This window comes from Myxocyprinus asiaticus, chromosome 9 (assembly GCF_019703515.2).
Source record: "Myxocyprinus asiaticus isolate MX2 ecotype Aquarium Trade chromosome 9, UBuf_Myxa_2, whole genome shotgun sequence".
In the NCBI taxonomy this organism is placed as follows: Eukaryota; Metazoa; Chordata; class Actinopteri; order Cypriniformes; family Catostomidae; genus Myxocyprinus; species Myxocyprinus asiaticus.
This window is the reverse complement of record NC_059352.1, coordinates 39,919,081-39,933,705: the sequence shown is the minus strand read 5'-3', so window position 1 is coordinate 39,933,705 and position 14,625 is coordinate 39,919,081. Positions and strand designations below refer to the sequence as shown.

The 14,625-nt window shown below is 35.7% G+C and overlaps 1 protein-coding gene across 5 annotated transcripts in view; it reads right to left on the bottom strand.

The window, feature by feature from the left end:
* Window positions 1-2,460: 2,460 nt before the first annotated feature.
* The window catches only part of LOC127445817 (dedicator of cytokinesis protein 9-like), a 150,196-nt gene continuing 138,031 nt past the window's right edge, over window positions 2,461-14,625 (bottom strand). For all 5 annotated transcript variants that reach the window (XM_051706206.1, XM_051706208.1, XM_051706210.1 and 2 more), the window contains 7 exons: window positions 14,456-14,569; window positions 12,526-12,672; window positions 10,083-10,293; window positions 8,521-8,711; window positions 7,148-7,248; window positions 6,581-6,719; window positions 2,461-4,412 (listed from right to left, as the gene is read on the bottom strand). In XM_051706206.1, the coding sequence (XP_051562166.1) occupies window positions 4,287-4,412; window positions 6,581-6,719; window positions 7,148-7,248; window positions 8,521-8,711; window positions 10,083-10,293; window positions 12,526-12,672; window positions 14,456-14,569 (1,029 nt within the window). In that variant the 3' untranslated portion in view covers window positions 2,461-4,286. The remainder of the gene's footprint in view (window positions 4,413-6,580; window positions 6,720-7,147; window positions 7,249-8,520; window positions 8,712-10,082; window positions 10,294-12,525; window positions 12,673-14,455; window positions 14,570-14,625) is intronic.

Sequence of the window (14,625 nt, the reverse complement as noted above, 5' to 3'; positions counted from 1 at the left end):
ATATGCATTAATAAACACAATGTCTCGTTCTCTTCGTCTCAGGGAACCAAGGTTACATACGTAACCAAGACGTTTTGCAGAGTCCATCTTGGCGGGTTGGTGCTGTTTTGGTGGCACACGGAGGACAAACAGCATATTAGGCAGGTGGTCATAATGTTTTGGCTCATTGGTGTAAGTCAGGCATATGGGGTATTGTTTGAAAGATAAAAACCTGATCTTTTAATAGATAACCATCACTTCTGCATTTATGTTACATAAAATAACAAAATAAAGCCAGAAATCATTCAAAACATTCATAGCAAATCAGCGCCACCTAGAGTTCATGTGGTAGAAATATTAATGTGAATATAAAAGTCTTTAAAAAACAAAAAATGAGTCCACAGTATGTGTTAATGGTGAGCTGTTAAATTCAAGAGTGAAAAATTGCAGGCCGCAGCCCAAAAATGCTGAGAAGAGGTTAACATTCCTATTGTATTGATTAGATATGGTGGATAATGCGGCCACATCAAATCATTGTCAAGACATCAAAGTGTGATTGTCATCTATTACCTTGTCCAGATACAATGTTCAAATACAACACCATAATACTGACTATTTTTGCATGGACATCAATATTCCTCTTTTAAACAGAATATGGCAATATCCAGTTTGTTGCTGTGTCATGTACATGCCTCAAGCTGATTGCCCGATTCCTTTTAGGCCAGTTCTGGTTCCTAAAATTCTGATTCCCACCCCTGGGACATGCCCATATTAATCTGAATTTTGGGTCATGTAAACACCTTATTTAGAATATCCAACATATGTAAAAAATCATTTATATCTGTGCATGTCTAAGCAAAGATAAGTCTGGGTGATACCAGAAACAACTTTTGAAGAAACAAATTTTTTGAAGCAAGAAGGATAATTATTTATTTATTTTTTACTAACATTTTACAAAAAGATAATGAGTTATTAAAATGTAATTGTCTATTTTCGTAAGAGTTAATGGCCTACATTTTTCAATTCATCACACTCGTATGTGATATTGTTAAGGACATGAATGAGAAAAGAACATGAATGATTTCGTTTTTTCAAACTATTCTATATACAGGAATATTCCAATAGCTTTTGAGCATGTAAACATCTTTTTCTGAATAAATGCTTAACCAGAATATGGACCTTAATCAGAAAATTATATGCATGTAAACGTAGTGACACCAAATCCTACATAGTTAAGCTATTTACTGACTGTCAGGTCCAAGTGATGTGAATGACACCTCACAACCACAAAGTCAACTGTAATGCAATACTGAAATAACTAACATTAACTCATTTTACTGAAAAGCTAAAGATGAGGCCAAAATTTGGACATGAACACTCACATGAGATGAATTGTGTTTGGAGATGTCTGACTCGTTGGAAAAGAGCGAGAGAGGGGGATAAACAAACTGCCCCCACCCTTTCAGTGATACAATGAATTACGGTGGGTTAGGGGGCAATTTGCCATGATGACAGTGTGAGTGGAGAGGGAGTCTAGTCAGCAGGTTTTATTCAGAACACACTTTAAAAATAAAATTGTAATGTCCATGTTACTTTCTTTACTCATTTCCCTCTATGAATCTACCTAAATGTATAGGTTGCTTTAAAAGTGGCAGTGATTATTTATTATAGGATTAATGAGGGGCTATTAGTTTCTGAATTGTGATTAAAGCCTTCATAATCCATGGTGATCAGAACACTGTGGTAGGACATAAACCAGGGTGTCCATCAGTAGCAGATTTAGGCATGGGCGACATGTGCAGTTGCCCAGGGCGGCATCTTGCGGGGGCGGCACAGACCTCTCCCCCTCGGTCAACAACTTTGGGGGCATGTTGAAGCGGGTTTAGCCCAAGGCGCCATACAAGCTAGAACCGCCACAGGTGTCCAAAGTCCGGCTCGTGGGCCATCTGCAGCCCTCCAACTGCTCCGATGCGGCCCGCGAGAGACTTTAGGAATAGAACAGAATTAGGCCCGCTATAGAGAAATTATATGAAATTCATATTCTGGGCACTGGATGTCGCTATCATGTGCAGCCGCTATTCACAGCGCATCGTCTCTGCTAGTGTGTTCTCTGTGCAGAGATACTTGCATTAATATATCCTGATCTTGGACTTGCATAATATTAAGCGTACAATATAAAGATTATGCATAGTGGCAATCAAGTAGCTTCTAGCTATTTTTTAAATTATTACAGTGATGCGGCCCGCGGCACCTTATTTTTATTTCTGCATTTGGCCCCCAACCGAAAAAGTTTGGACATCCCTGACATAAACCAATGATTACAGACACCATAAATATTGTAACTAATTGATTTGAAGTGATCTCTATAAGGATCTTGGTTGGTAAATGAAATAGAGTATAAAGTAATAAAGATAAACATACGTAAGAGGAAGCACTTCTAACCTTTGAATGAAAAACACAAGAAAACTAATGTAAGATAATACATTTTATTCAGAGATTTTATGGATATTAATAATATCTTTCCAGAAGTGTAACATTCTTTTAAATAAAAATACCCCCCATATCTAATCCCCTGTTATAAAACAATTTACATTTAAACAAACATGAAATAGTTATAAAAAAATCATTGTGTTCCTCTCTTTTGTCCATACGTATTTCACATTTAGCCCTCCCACTTTGGCAAGAGATCTTCAGGAAACAAAAAACACGACAAAGAAAGAGAATTATTGCACTCTGCTACAAAGAAACAGCATTTGTTCCTTGGCTTTTTACATAAGGGAAAAATAGAAGTTGAAGAATGGAAGTGGAGTTGTGGGCTGTACAGACATTTGAGTGGCTCAGGTGATCATGGGAGTCTTGTACAGTAGGGCTCAATCTTCCTGCTACGCAAAGACACAGATATATTCACTTGCCTACAACTCAATGGATCATCACTGCAACAGACAGAGAAAGTGAGGTTGCAGCCGCCCTATATGAACAGAGCAGCAATGAACCTAAAGGTGAAGTGTGTAATTTCTGCGGCACTAGCGTAATTGCAAAAATAAAATTAAAAAAAATCAAAAATGTCTCCAAAACACTCCCCTGTCTGCCACGGATCAAAAAAACAGATAGCATGAACCTGGAAGTGCTGTTGATCATTTTCCGGCTGAAATGTGAGTGGCGTCAAAAGAGAGTTGTATATTTAGTTGTAAATGATTTAATACAGTCAAAAGGAATACATATTTTATTAGCCCTACTCCCTAACCCAAACCCTAAACCTAACCATCATTGAAGTAAAAATTTAATTTTAGAGTGAAAATGCAACTAATGAAACATGCTCACCATTGTTTATGTAAACAATTACTTCCTGGTTTTCATGGAACCAGAATCCTTGTCAAACCCAGGTTGCTTGCGAATCGCGCTATCAGTAGCTCAACAGGGAAAGATGAACACATTTGAATTGATGCAAAAATGTCTTATGTGGGATGGTGCCTGTTGGTAAATTGCCAGAGTGGGGTTGATTTCAGAGTACATGAACATTCGGAAGCAGCATGTCGATTTCCCGTGTGATCATGTTGAACAAACAAACAACCCATGCAAAATGCTGTAACAACAGATTTTGTAAAAAATTACTATGATCTGTCTTGTGTGGGTCGGGTTTGTCTTAACTATGCTCAGATTCAGTAAAAAAAAAAAAAAAAAAAAGTGTGAAAATTGCAAACAACATAAACAACACTTTAACCAAAAAACTTTAAAGCCATTTTCCTCAGTTTCACACTTTGAGAAAATAAAGCCTACAAATGGCTTACTTATACTGTAGTTATAGCTCTGCAGATTAAGTTGGGATAGGAAAAAGTCTCTTAACATAAAAAAACAAACATCACCTTTAAGGAAAGGGGAAATATCTGGAAAGAGGAAACATACAAAATACAGGCATAATTGAGAGAATAATAAAAGGCAAACTTTTCATGCTCAAGTTTATCTGGTTGCTAAATGAATAAAAACAACTGTCTCCACGGAAACATGTGAATAGATGGATGGGAGAAGATTTCAAAAGGTCCTTTTTGAGGGAGCCACAATGGAAATGTAACATGTAACTGGCCTTTCCAAACACAGGACACACCTGCTTTATCCCAGTAGGTGCAAAATGGTGTGAAATCCCTTTAGGACTGTGTGAACATCTGTTTTGGGTTTAGACATACAACACCAGAAAAGGCCAGGCTGACAATGAAATACCAATGATTGTTTTTATGTCTGTATGTATTTCACTCTGTCCATCTCTCTCTGGCTGTGGGTAGGGTCAGAAGTTTAAGGCTAGGGGTGAAAAGTCACACAGTAGAGGCGGAGCTAGAAATGCCATGCAGGGTGGTGCCGGTGGGCGTGCCACTGATGGCATTAAAAATGTGCAGCGAATCAGAAAGTGGTCTCTTCGTTCCGCCCTCCACAGTAAAGATCTGAAGAAGAGGAAGAATTTCAGATGATGAAGAACAGGTCAAACTAACATTTAGATGTTTACTATAATCTGTTATAAATAAGATGATAAATTCAAAGTTTATTACCATCCGATCTACAAAGGCCAGCACAAAAGAGAGAGAGAGACCGGCTGTCATGAACAGTAAACGCAAACCAAACATTCATATTCATATGAGCTTTCTTTAAAGACCCCAAGAAATCGATTGACAGCTATCTTTCCCATGTTGATGTAGTTCCTATTGAAATAGGAAGTTTGGGCAGTACAAATTGAGGGGCTCATTTCTTTTTTTTTAAATAGCTAATAGGCTTTAGTTACATCACAGCCTTGAACATGATTTGGGTTAGGGTAAGGGTTATGGAATAAGGAGGCCCATGAGAGTTGAATCTTATTGTTAGGCACTTAGTTGATGTAAGTTTAAGTATTCTTAATTTTTTTATTTATTTATTTTTTGACATTTGGAGAGGTGTTTGGACACTTTAATAAATAAAAGTCAACCTTGGGAACCATGGTTCCATATGCTATAACTTTTGATTGCTTTGTCCTATCAACACAATTGTTTTTACTGTCTAGAAGGTATCATGTCAAACATTAAAAACTGAGAAGTTTATTTTTAGTGGTCTTTTTTGTGTGTTTTGTCTACCATATTGTAACACGAGAGTCTCTAAGCTTGATCCTAATATATTTTCTTCAAAATTAAGTTATAAGCTCTTACTTTTGGGTATGCCATTTAAGCATGAATTCCTTAAAAATTCCATGATTATGATGATAATTAAACAATTTAAATTAAAACATACTGTTGACGAAAATATGACAACAACAAAATAAATAGTACCACAAGATATTAACAGTGCACAAACAGAGAGAAACGTCTGTTTTTAGAAGAACTCTCTAGAAAGATTTGATTTGATACAGTATGTTGGATATTTCACCGCTTGACCTGCGTGAACAGAAAGACCTGAAAACCGGCTAAATGAACCGCTTAACAAGTTAATTACCTCACATACGCATACTTGCATACTATTCATACATGAGATTAATCACTATATCCACAAACAATATTACAACTTACATCTGCACAGACAATAAAGCAAATAAACTGGTGAACTTCAAGATACGTGCTATTTAGAATGCTTAAATTGTGTAGATAAAATATGAAAGGTTAATATCAGTCTCTATAGCATGAAGAATTCAGAATACTGTAATTTCTAAAAAGTAGCAAATACTTCAGTGTTTTATATGCTATTGTTTCATGAGCTCAATTTTTTACAAATACCATTTTCACATTGTATTTTGTATCCTTTATGATACACAATTAAATTAAATGTTTATACAGTTTACAACAGTTTGACATGTTTTTGTCATTTTGCATATTATCATCAATAAAATGTTATTTCCGTTGACTAAAATTAGAGTAAAATGGACTAAATATTGAAAACACTATGGTTACTAATTTTTTTCAAAGACTATAAATTAATCTTTATACATGAAAATATACAGATGGCTTTTAAATTTAAAATATACAGCGAGTGGTGATGGCGTAGTGGGCTAAAGCACATAACTGGTAATCAAATCAGGCAGTCAGGTTGCTGGTTCGATCCCTACAGCAAGGCACTTAACTCCAGGTTGCTCTGGGGGGACTGTCCCTGTAATAAGTGCACTGTAAGTCGCTTTGTATAAAAGCGTCTGCCAAATGCATAAATGTAAATGGATTTATATTTAATGAAGGTGGTCCCTCGCAAGGGGATTGCCATATTTGGGGGTCCTTGGCATCAAAAAGTTTGAAAACCCCTGTTTTACATGCTCAACACAGCATGTCTGTGTATGCTATAGAAACAGCAAGTCTTTGCACTTAGCACCAGCAGTGTAAGTAGATCTAATCCACCTAGACCAAACCTACCATCCATTATAAAACCCTAAATTTATTCAGAGAGTTGTCATGACTGAAATGTGTGTAACTGCAAAAGGTTAATTTAGTCAACATTTAGTAAAATTAGCATATAGATTGCTTCAAAGCTAATAGACATGGACTAAAATCCACAAAACTCCAATTTTGATTTTCTGGGGTCTTTAAGTCTTTATTCAGGTGAGGCTGGTAACCTACTGGTTTATATACCTCTTACTTTGTGCATATGTGGTGAATCCTCTGACCTGTTCATGCATGATGTGGGAAAGTTCTCTGGCCAGGTCTTTATAACTGGCTTTCATCTCGTCATGATATTCCTGCTGATCTTCCTTTATCAGCCTTTCATTTACAGCCAGTGCCTGTCCACATGCCTCCACAAACTGCCTGCTTACACAAACATATCACACATACATATACATCCACGAAGCACTTTTGTAACGAATGAGGCTGGTATCCCTTCAGCCGACCACCAGAGGGAGCCCACTTATTCTCATTGCCTGTTTATTGCCTACTTGTTATGACCATTGTGCCTGCTTTACTGAATTACCGATTTTGAATTTACTGTTTTGCTCTGTTTGCCTGGTAGGACTGATTACCTGTGTAACGACTACTTTGCCTGCTTCAACGATTACGTCTCTGCCTTGTGTCTTGGATTTGTCTGCTGATTGTAATAAACTTCTTGGCTATGGATTCTACCTTCGCCTCCATGTCGAGTCCATTACAACTTTACTCAATTCTGACGTGACATTTGTGTGTAGTTTGACAGATATTGCTCAAGCTTGCTGAAATGAAAGCTGATTGTGTTTATGTACCTGAAGACTTCTTTCAGCTGTTTCACTTTGTTGTCTGGATACTTTTTGGCGCATGCATCTTCAAGAAAAGCTCTGGCATATGCAAGTGGTCCAGCATTGACCTGAAGAAAAGGATGACAATGTATTTAAAAGTTATTTGAATAATTGAACATGTGTCTACATGTCAATTGAAATCGGTGTAATATACTGGTAAAAGTCTGCTTTGTTGCAGGTTTTGCTTTTCTTGTGGGAAAGAAAATTCTGCAAATGTCCCTACGAGAATAGCATAACCTACAAACATCTTAAAACATTTTATAAAGGAACTACATAGTGCCTTAACTCAGATCTAAACATGCAAGAAGTTGACATTAGTATGAAAAGTCTGCTTCTACAGCAAGTTTGTATTGGTGGAGAAACAGGTTGAAAAGAATATTGCTGAACAGGTTAAAGTCAATATTTATAGCAACTCACCTGTATAATAACACTACTGGTTTATTGGCACAAACTTGAAGGTAACTTTCGTCCTCTTGAGAACTGAGGTTTGTTAGCACCACAGTAACACAAGAATGCATGTTAAGTATGTTCAACTGGATCATGCATTGGCCAAGCACTAGCGTCCGCGTTTTTGTGCTTGCGTAAAATGTTACTGGCCAAATAACTTTCACGTGAAGCACATGACATACTGAACTTCTTTCAGAGTTTAATGTTAGCATGTTGCTAAGCTAATGACTTGATTTTCCAATAAGCACAAAATATACATAACACACACAAAAACATTTAGTGAAGTGCGCTTTTTATTTCACTGTTAAATAAATTATATTAACAGTCAAAATTTGACACTTAATCTTTGACGTAATTTTTCACCGAACTCTTTGCAGTGCATTCTGGGATTGTTTTATCTGCAAAGGATACATAGACCTTATTCACACTAGCACCATCTTTGATTTTTAATGGGAATGATGACGAGGCTGTGGATAGACTTACAGCCTCTTCAGTGGGCTGTACTGCAATTTAAAGTGTTTTTGGATCGTTGCAAGGACAAAACATTGATAAAATATCTGTCCAAGAACATTCAGTATAAAAAGAACTCCAGACAACATGAGTTGTGGAAAATCAAATGTGATTTAAGAGCTTTATGCAGCTTCATACAGTTTGTGCCGTTGAAGTGTTGGTAAGTCTATCCCTCACAGCCTCGTTTTCATTCCCATTAAAAATGGGATGGCGCTAGCATGAATACGATGCTGCCTAAGATTTTGCCCAAAACAAGGTACGTTATATGGCAGCATAATTTTGTTGCCCAACTTCTGCATCATGAGCATACCTTTGATGCCCCAAATTTTTGCCTTGCTAGGCAGTTCAATAGGTTTTGGAACAGAGTAGCCATACACACACACCTGTACACTGATGCTTCCTTGTAGTTTAAGCTGAAGGCGGATCATGTCAACCTCACTGGTTGCACAGAGCGCTCTGAGTTCAGACACCTTCCCACTCATCTCATCTATGGCCACCTCGATGGGGCTCAGGTCTGTATGGTGCTGATACATCACTGCTATACGCTTCTTCACATACGGGAAACAGTGTGTGGCTAAAACAGATAGACCATATGAAATGAATGAAGTGGAAGTATATGTTCAGAGAAGTGGCGGCTTGAGGGACAAACACATTAAGATCCCAGCTGAAATCATGTTCCTGCAGTAATCAGCAGACCCACTATATACATTTTAACCTCGTGTGACACTGCGTACACATGCGTGGACATTGTATTTTGGCTTCTCTATATGCAATGCATAATTTAAATTAATTTAAACTGACTGAATACTGTTCACAACACTCTAGTCTGTCATTTAAGGGTTAAACGTGACAACAACATGACGTCGATTTCCTTGAAGCGCTTCTACGTGCGCAGAGCCAACAAATGTGCCTCTGGTAAGAAACCTCTACGTTTTTTCATTGAAACCTATATGGGTTTAAAGAGTACACATTCACTGTCTAGTTTTGTTTGATATGCTGCTTTATATTTTTTTTATTTATTTATCACGCATTAGCGTGCTGATAAACATGATGCCCACATACGTGGATGTTGGGACATTATTCCCTCAAAAATTGAAAAAACATGTTAGTTCTTTGAATAACTTCCAACATTAACACATCTGAGGGTCATTAGGGTTCAACTTTCAAGCATCCAATTTTATAACTTATATAACACTAAACTTGAGACAAAGAATTTGATTAACTTTTGCTGCACATAATTGCAGCCCAAAGTCCAAGATCAGGATATATTAATGCAAGAATTACAGACCAAAATGAAATCATAAAAAATAATTGACTATGAAAGAACTAGCTAAATAAATGTACTATATCATACAGTATTTAAGCCAGGGACATATGATCATAAAATCTTGTTTCCCTGTCCACAGGTCAGCTTTAATTATCATCATCATCATCATCACATGATTATTACATAATCACAATCAAATTAATAATTTAAGAATGTCACAGATTAAGGAACAACTTTATATATATATATATTTTTAAATGAATTTATTTACACAGAATTGTGCTTTATTGTGAAGAATTTTTAAGAGAAAAAAAATTTAACATGAAAAATGGAAAAAAGTAAAACAAGTTTACTTTTTTTATTTTTTTTAACTGAAGATGAAAAATTAACATCTTTTAAAAAAAAAAAATATTTATTTTTAAATCTTTGTTTTAAATGTTTATTTGTTTTTGTTTTTTAAATCTTGTTTTATATCTTTTTTTTATCTTTAAGTTTTCTGAAAGTCAGCTTGTTTTTTTCAACAACAAATAATTTGGGAAATAAGTTTTTTTTAATCTGAGCTATTATACATTATTATGCATTGTACATGTTGCAATTGCAGAACGCACAACAGAATGGTACAATTAAATAAGACCAAAGCAGTGATCTGTTCTGAGGTCTGTAATAGGGCCCACTCACTGGTGAGCACTGTCCTGCGTTTGCACTGTTCTTCCACCCCCCCGTGCCGCTTGCCCGACTCTGTGAATGGTGTCTCGAACACAAAGCGTCGAATGTTGTGGCTCCTCTCAAAGTCAGTCTTCCTCTCCTCCAGCTCCTTCTCCTCCAGGTACGGCGTCACGTGCGTCACCTGGATGTAGGCAAACTTTGCCTCCAGGTCTTTAGGGTTCACCTGAGACAAGTTGGGAGAAGATAGTTGTATACCGTTCTGTGTGGACGGGTGGAGTAAAATGCAGATAAATACATGTATAAACAGAATTCTTGTTTGTAAGTGCATAAGGTTTAAGGTGTGACAAGACCCTTTGCATATCAGGATGACTGTTGTCAAAACGGTCTTATCTAATCTTCGATGTAAAGCTCTTCTTGCGTGTTTGTGCATATGTGTGTACTAGGCTAATCTGTGTTCATGTGATTACTTATGGCACCTTCCGTGAATACGGTACACTTTGGTGTTTTTTTTAAAGCACTCAAGGCACAAATCGCATGTATTTTTTGGTTTGAAAGCAAATAACTAGCTCTGACCTTCTCGAATGTCTGCAACAATTAAAATCATACAAAAATTATAATAATAATAATAATAAACTTTATTTTATATAGTGCCTTTAAAGAAACCTCTCAAAGCAATTTACACAGAAAGGAAAAATACAAATAAAATATAAAAATACATAGCTTAATACGAATGGATAAAAATGCATTTCAAAACAACTAATGATAAAACACAGTAAATAAAATGATAGTATTAAATTAATTGAATACTATAGTATCAGTTAAAAGCCTCCCGGAAAAAATAAATTTTAAGACATGATTTAAACTCACTAAAAGACTGAACTTCTTCAAAACTAGCTCTGTTTACGTGTACAATCTTACTCCGATTATGCTTAAAAAGCTGGCAATATGCAAGGTCATGTAAACAACTTGAAAATTTTTCTTTATCACGGAAAGTCATAAATGGCTTTAACAAAAAAACGATCGGCACACCTAGATTTTTGCCCATTACCCTGATTTTGCTCTGTAAATACCTTTACAGGTGTTCTGGTGGCTTATCCAATGTGCGCAAGTAGTGCGCAGATGCCTGTTTATGATTTGACGTCAAAACCAGATTACCAGAGTAACCTGATGATTTCAAATCTCATAGGCTAATTTTATAGTTATCAGCATATTATTGAGCATGTATAGTAAACATGCTCATTGTCATAATTTTGAAAAAATGTGTTTGTTATGAAAAAGATTAACTTATTTTAATTACCAGAAATGTAATATTAAGATGTGTCCCAAGTTTTGCATGCAACCCGGTTACCGCCTGTGTTTCCACCATTACAAAAAAATGTATTCGTCAAGTTTATTCATTCAACCTTGTTTTTGTAAGAAAAAAAAATTATCCAACCAAGAGGTTTTTTTTTTATTATTTATTTATAGTAAATAAAAGTTTATCAGTAACTACAAAACAACATTTGGTCCCAAACAAATGTATCTATTAATTTTTTATGTTTATGTAATGTTTTTTGCCAAAAAATGGGTAAATGGCATGACACATTTTTTTGTCCGTATTTTGAATTACTGAGTTCAAAGTCATTTTGATATTTTTTCTGGGGCTTAAAGTAAAAAAAAAACATTTGGCACAACCATACGGAAACAGTACAAAAGTCAGCTGAAATTCTTGGAAAAATAAATGTTGGTGAGAGTAGTGCAATGTAATATTTTCTTTAAAAAAATAAGCAGTGAAACAATTTTGTTTTAAAATATTTTTGATTTGGGGGACAATTTTTTCAAATATTAAAGTCATTTTGTGTAACCAACATGTAGGTTGCCATTTTTTTTATCATTTGACAAAAAAAAAAAAAAAATCAAACTAACATGACCCCTTCTGTGTGTCTGTGTGAAGTTTGAGAAAGAAAAAGATAATCAGATATTTAGAAATTTTTATGAAAACATATCTTGTTCAGGTCATATGGAGAAAATATTTGTAAAACAATATTTTTTCTCCCTTTTTAAAAAAAAAAAAAAAAGAAAGGGAGGTGACAAGTCAAAATTATTTTTTTTTGTGGTTAAGAACATTTTGTCACAAATGCTGTCAATTGAGCTTTACTTGTATTGAATCTGCAATATTCCTTTAAAAGCTGTAATATGTCCCAAGTTTTGGTTACAGGGTTTAAAAATGGCAAACCTCACATAAAATAGGACATTTTAACAAACACAAACTAAAACAGCTTATATAATATTTGGTTAGACCTCCTGAGGTTGACAATCAACAATCACCACCTTTCGCTAACAAAAGAAAGAGAAGAGTTTCTGGCCCTGTTTTGTACCCTATTCGTGGAAAGTGCCATACAAAGTTGCCTGAGCTTACTCATTCTCAGAATGCTGATAAAAAAGTAAGTGTGTTACTGTGTTTATGTTTACTCACCCTGCCGGAGTCTTGAATCATTTTGACATTTTCTTTGCCAAACTTGTCCGAGTACAGTTTGAGAAGGCGCTGGGAGATCTCGGAGAGAGGGGTAAACTTGGGTTCTTTATAGATATATTCCTTTCCATCCTCATCTTCAAAGAAACCCTGAAAAACACAGTGCCTATGTCACAATCTGTGTGCGAGTCTGTAGTTTTGTCTGTGGCATATGCATATACTGATTTTATTATGAATTTACAGCAAACAAAATCAGCTTTCAATCCTATAATCAACAAACATTTATGTCACACAAGTGGAAATGAAAGGCTTTGATTGATGGACACACATCTCTGTTACACCTTTAATTGAACTTTGTTTTAAAATCTCCCACCTATACTGAATTTTAAAGCAAACCTTGTGCTCACTGCACTGATAACACAACCTGACAGAGCACAGACTATCAGGATCTGGTCTCCTGCACTTTTGAGAACTCTCATCCTCCTATCTTTTAATAATCAGTGATATCTTTATTTTCTGTGGTCCTGCATAGAATATAGCTTCTGAGATGTCAACACAAAGCTTTCACTGTGCTTCTGTCCTCACAAGCGGACAGAAATGTTGAAAGAACTCAAGCCATAAAATCACACATTTTCTGTAAGGTTAATGGGCACAGCGTATAGCAAAAGAGCTTGCTAAGTGTAGCCTAGCTCATTTTTATGGTCCAAACCCATTAAAAAATGGCTTCCATAGTAAACAAGGCCTGTCAGAAAGCTGCCTAGCTCAGCCAGGATGAAGTAATGACAGGATGTACAGATGAGGGAATGTGTTATGTGTTTAAAGACTAATGAACAATGCTTGCACACAGAGACAGGCCTCTTCTTCTTCTGACCCTAAGACAACAGGCATGCAGGCAAACAAGCAGTGGTTTAGTGAGACTATAACAGTTGCAAAGCAAAACCTTGCCTGAGTATGTTAATGAGTACGACAGCACACACAAACATAGTTCACAACAACACTTACCGCAGCCTTAGGGAGGAGAAGAGAGCAGAAAATATTGATTAAGTGAGACCCACAACGCTTCAAACATGCTTTAAACAAGACTCATGCTATCATGCAGGTTAGGTTATCATGCATATAGGAATGCTTATTTTTATTTGAACTATATGTGCAGTTTGCCCTAGGACCCTTTAAAAGAAAGAAAAAAAAAAAAAGAAAAAAGAAACAAATAAGAAATTTCTTATTTTGAAAAAGCGTAATTTTAGGGCTAATAAGAATTTTCACATTGTGATATTATTTTCACTACAAATACACATATTTTACCCCTCAATTCTCATCACCGCAATGCCCTAATAAAAAAAGATGGTCATTATGATATTCTCATTACTGCAATGCAAATACAATGATATTATTTAAATTGTATATACTGTCTTTCATATTTGCTAATTTTAATTTTAAAATCATTATACAACAGCATCTTTTTTAACTTTGATAGGGTTGTTACGGTAATCAGAATAAATGGTTAAAATCATCAAAAGTAAATTGTTCTGATGCGTTACGGATATCAGATGGGGGGTGGGGGTGGGGTTGGGGGTGTCATAAACTGTGAAAATAATGTCAATGCAAAAAATATTAATGGTCCTAAATATAGGCTTAATTTTCTTTATTCAAAATATCAGTTCATATTTTTGTATTGATTTAGAGTTAAATATGAACATTTTCTTGACAGGTTTCGTAAGAGACATCACATAATCAATCAAACTTCAGGTTTTAAATGACATAAGGGTGAGTAAATGTTGACAGAATAGTCAGTTTTGGATGAACTACTCCTTCATAGTCCATTCACAAGATAGTTCATAAAATAAAATGTGCTAGTATTTTAGAGTGCTGTTAAATCCTCAGTCAAGCATACTCTTCCTCTGTGCTAGCTGGACTGCTAGAAACATTGTTTTACCTGGCCAAAAAATGCTACTCTGAAGAAGGTGCCAAGCAACCTCTTCCCAGAATGCATCACTTCCATCACTTTAGTGTAGGCCCGATGTAATGTGTCATACAGGTGGGCCAGTTTCTAAGCAAAAGCACAAAACCACATTCTTACTGTGTACATAACTATGGAAATGAGAT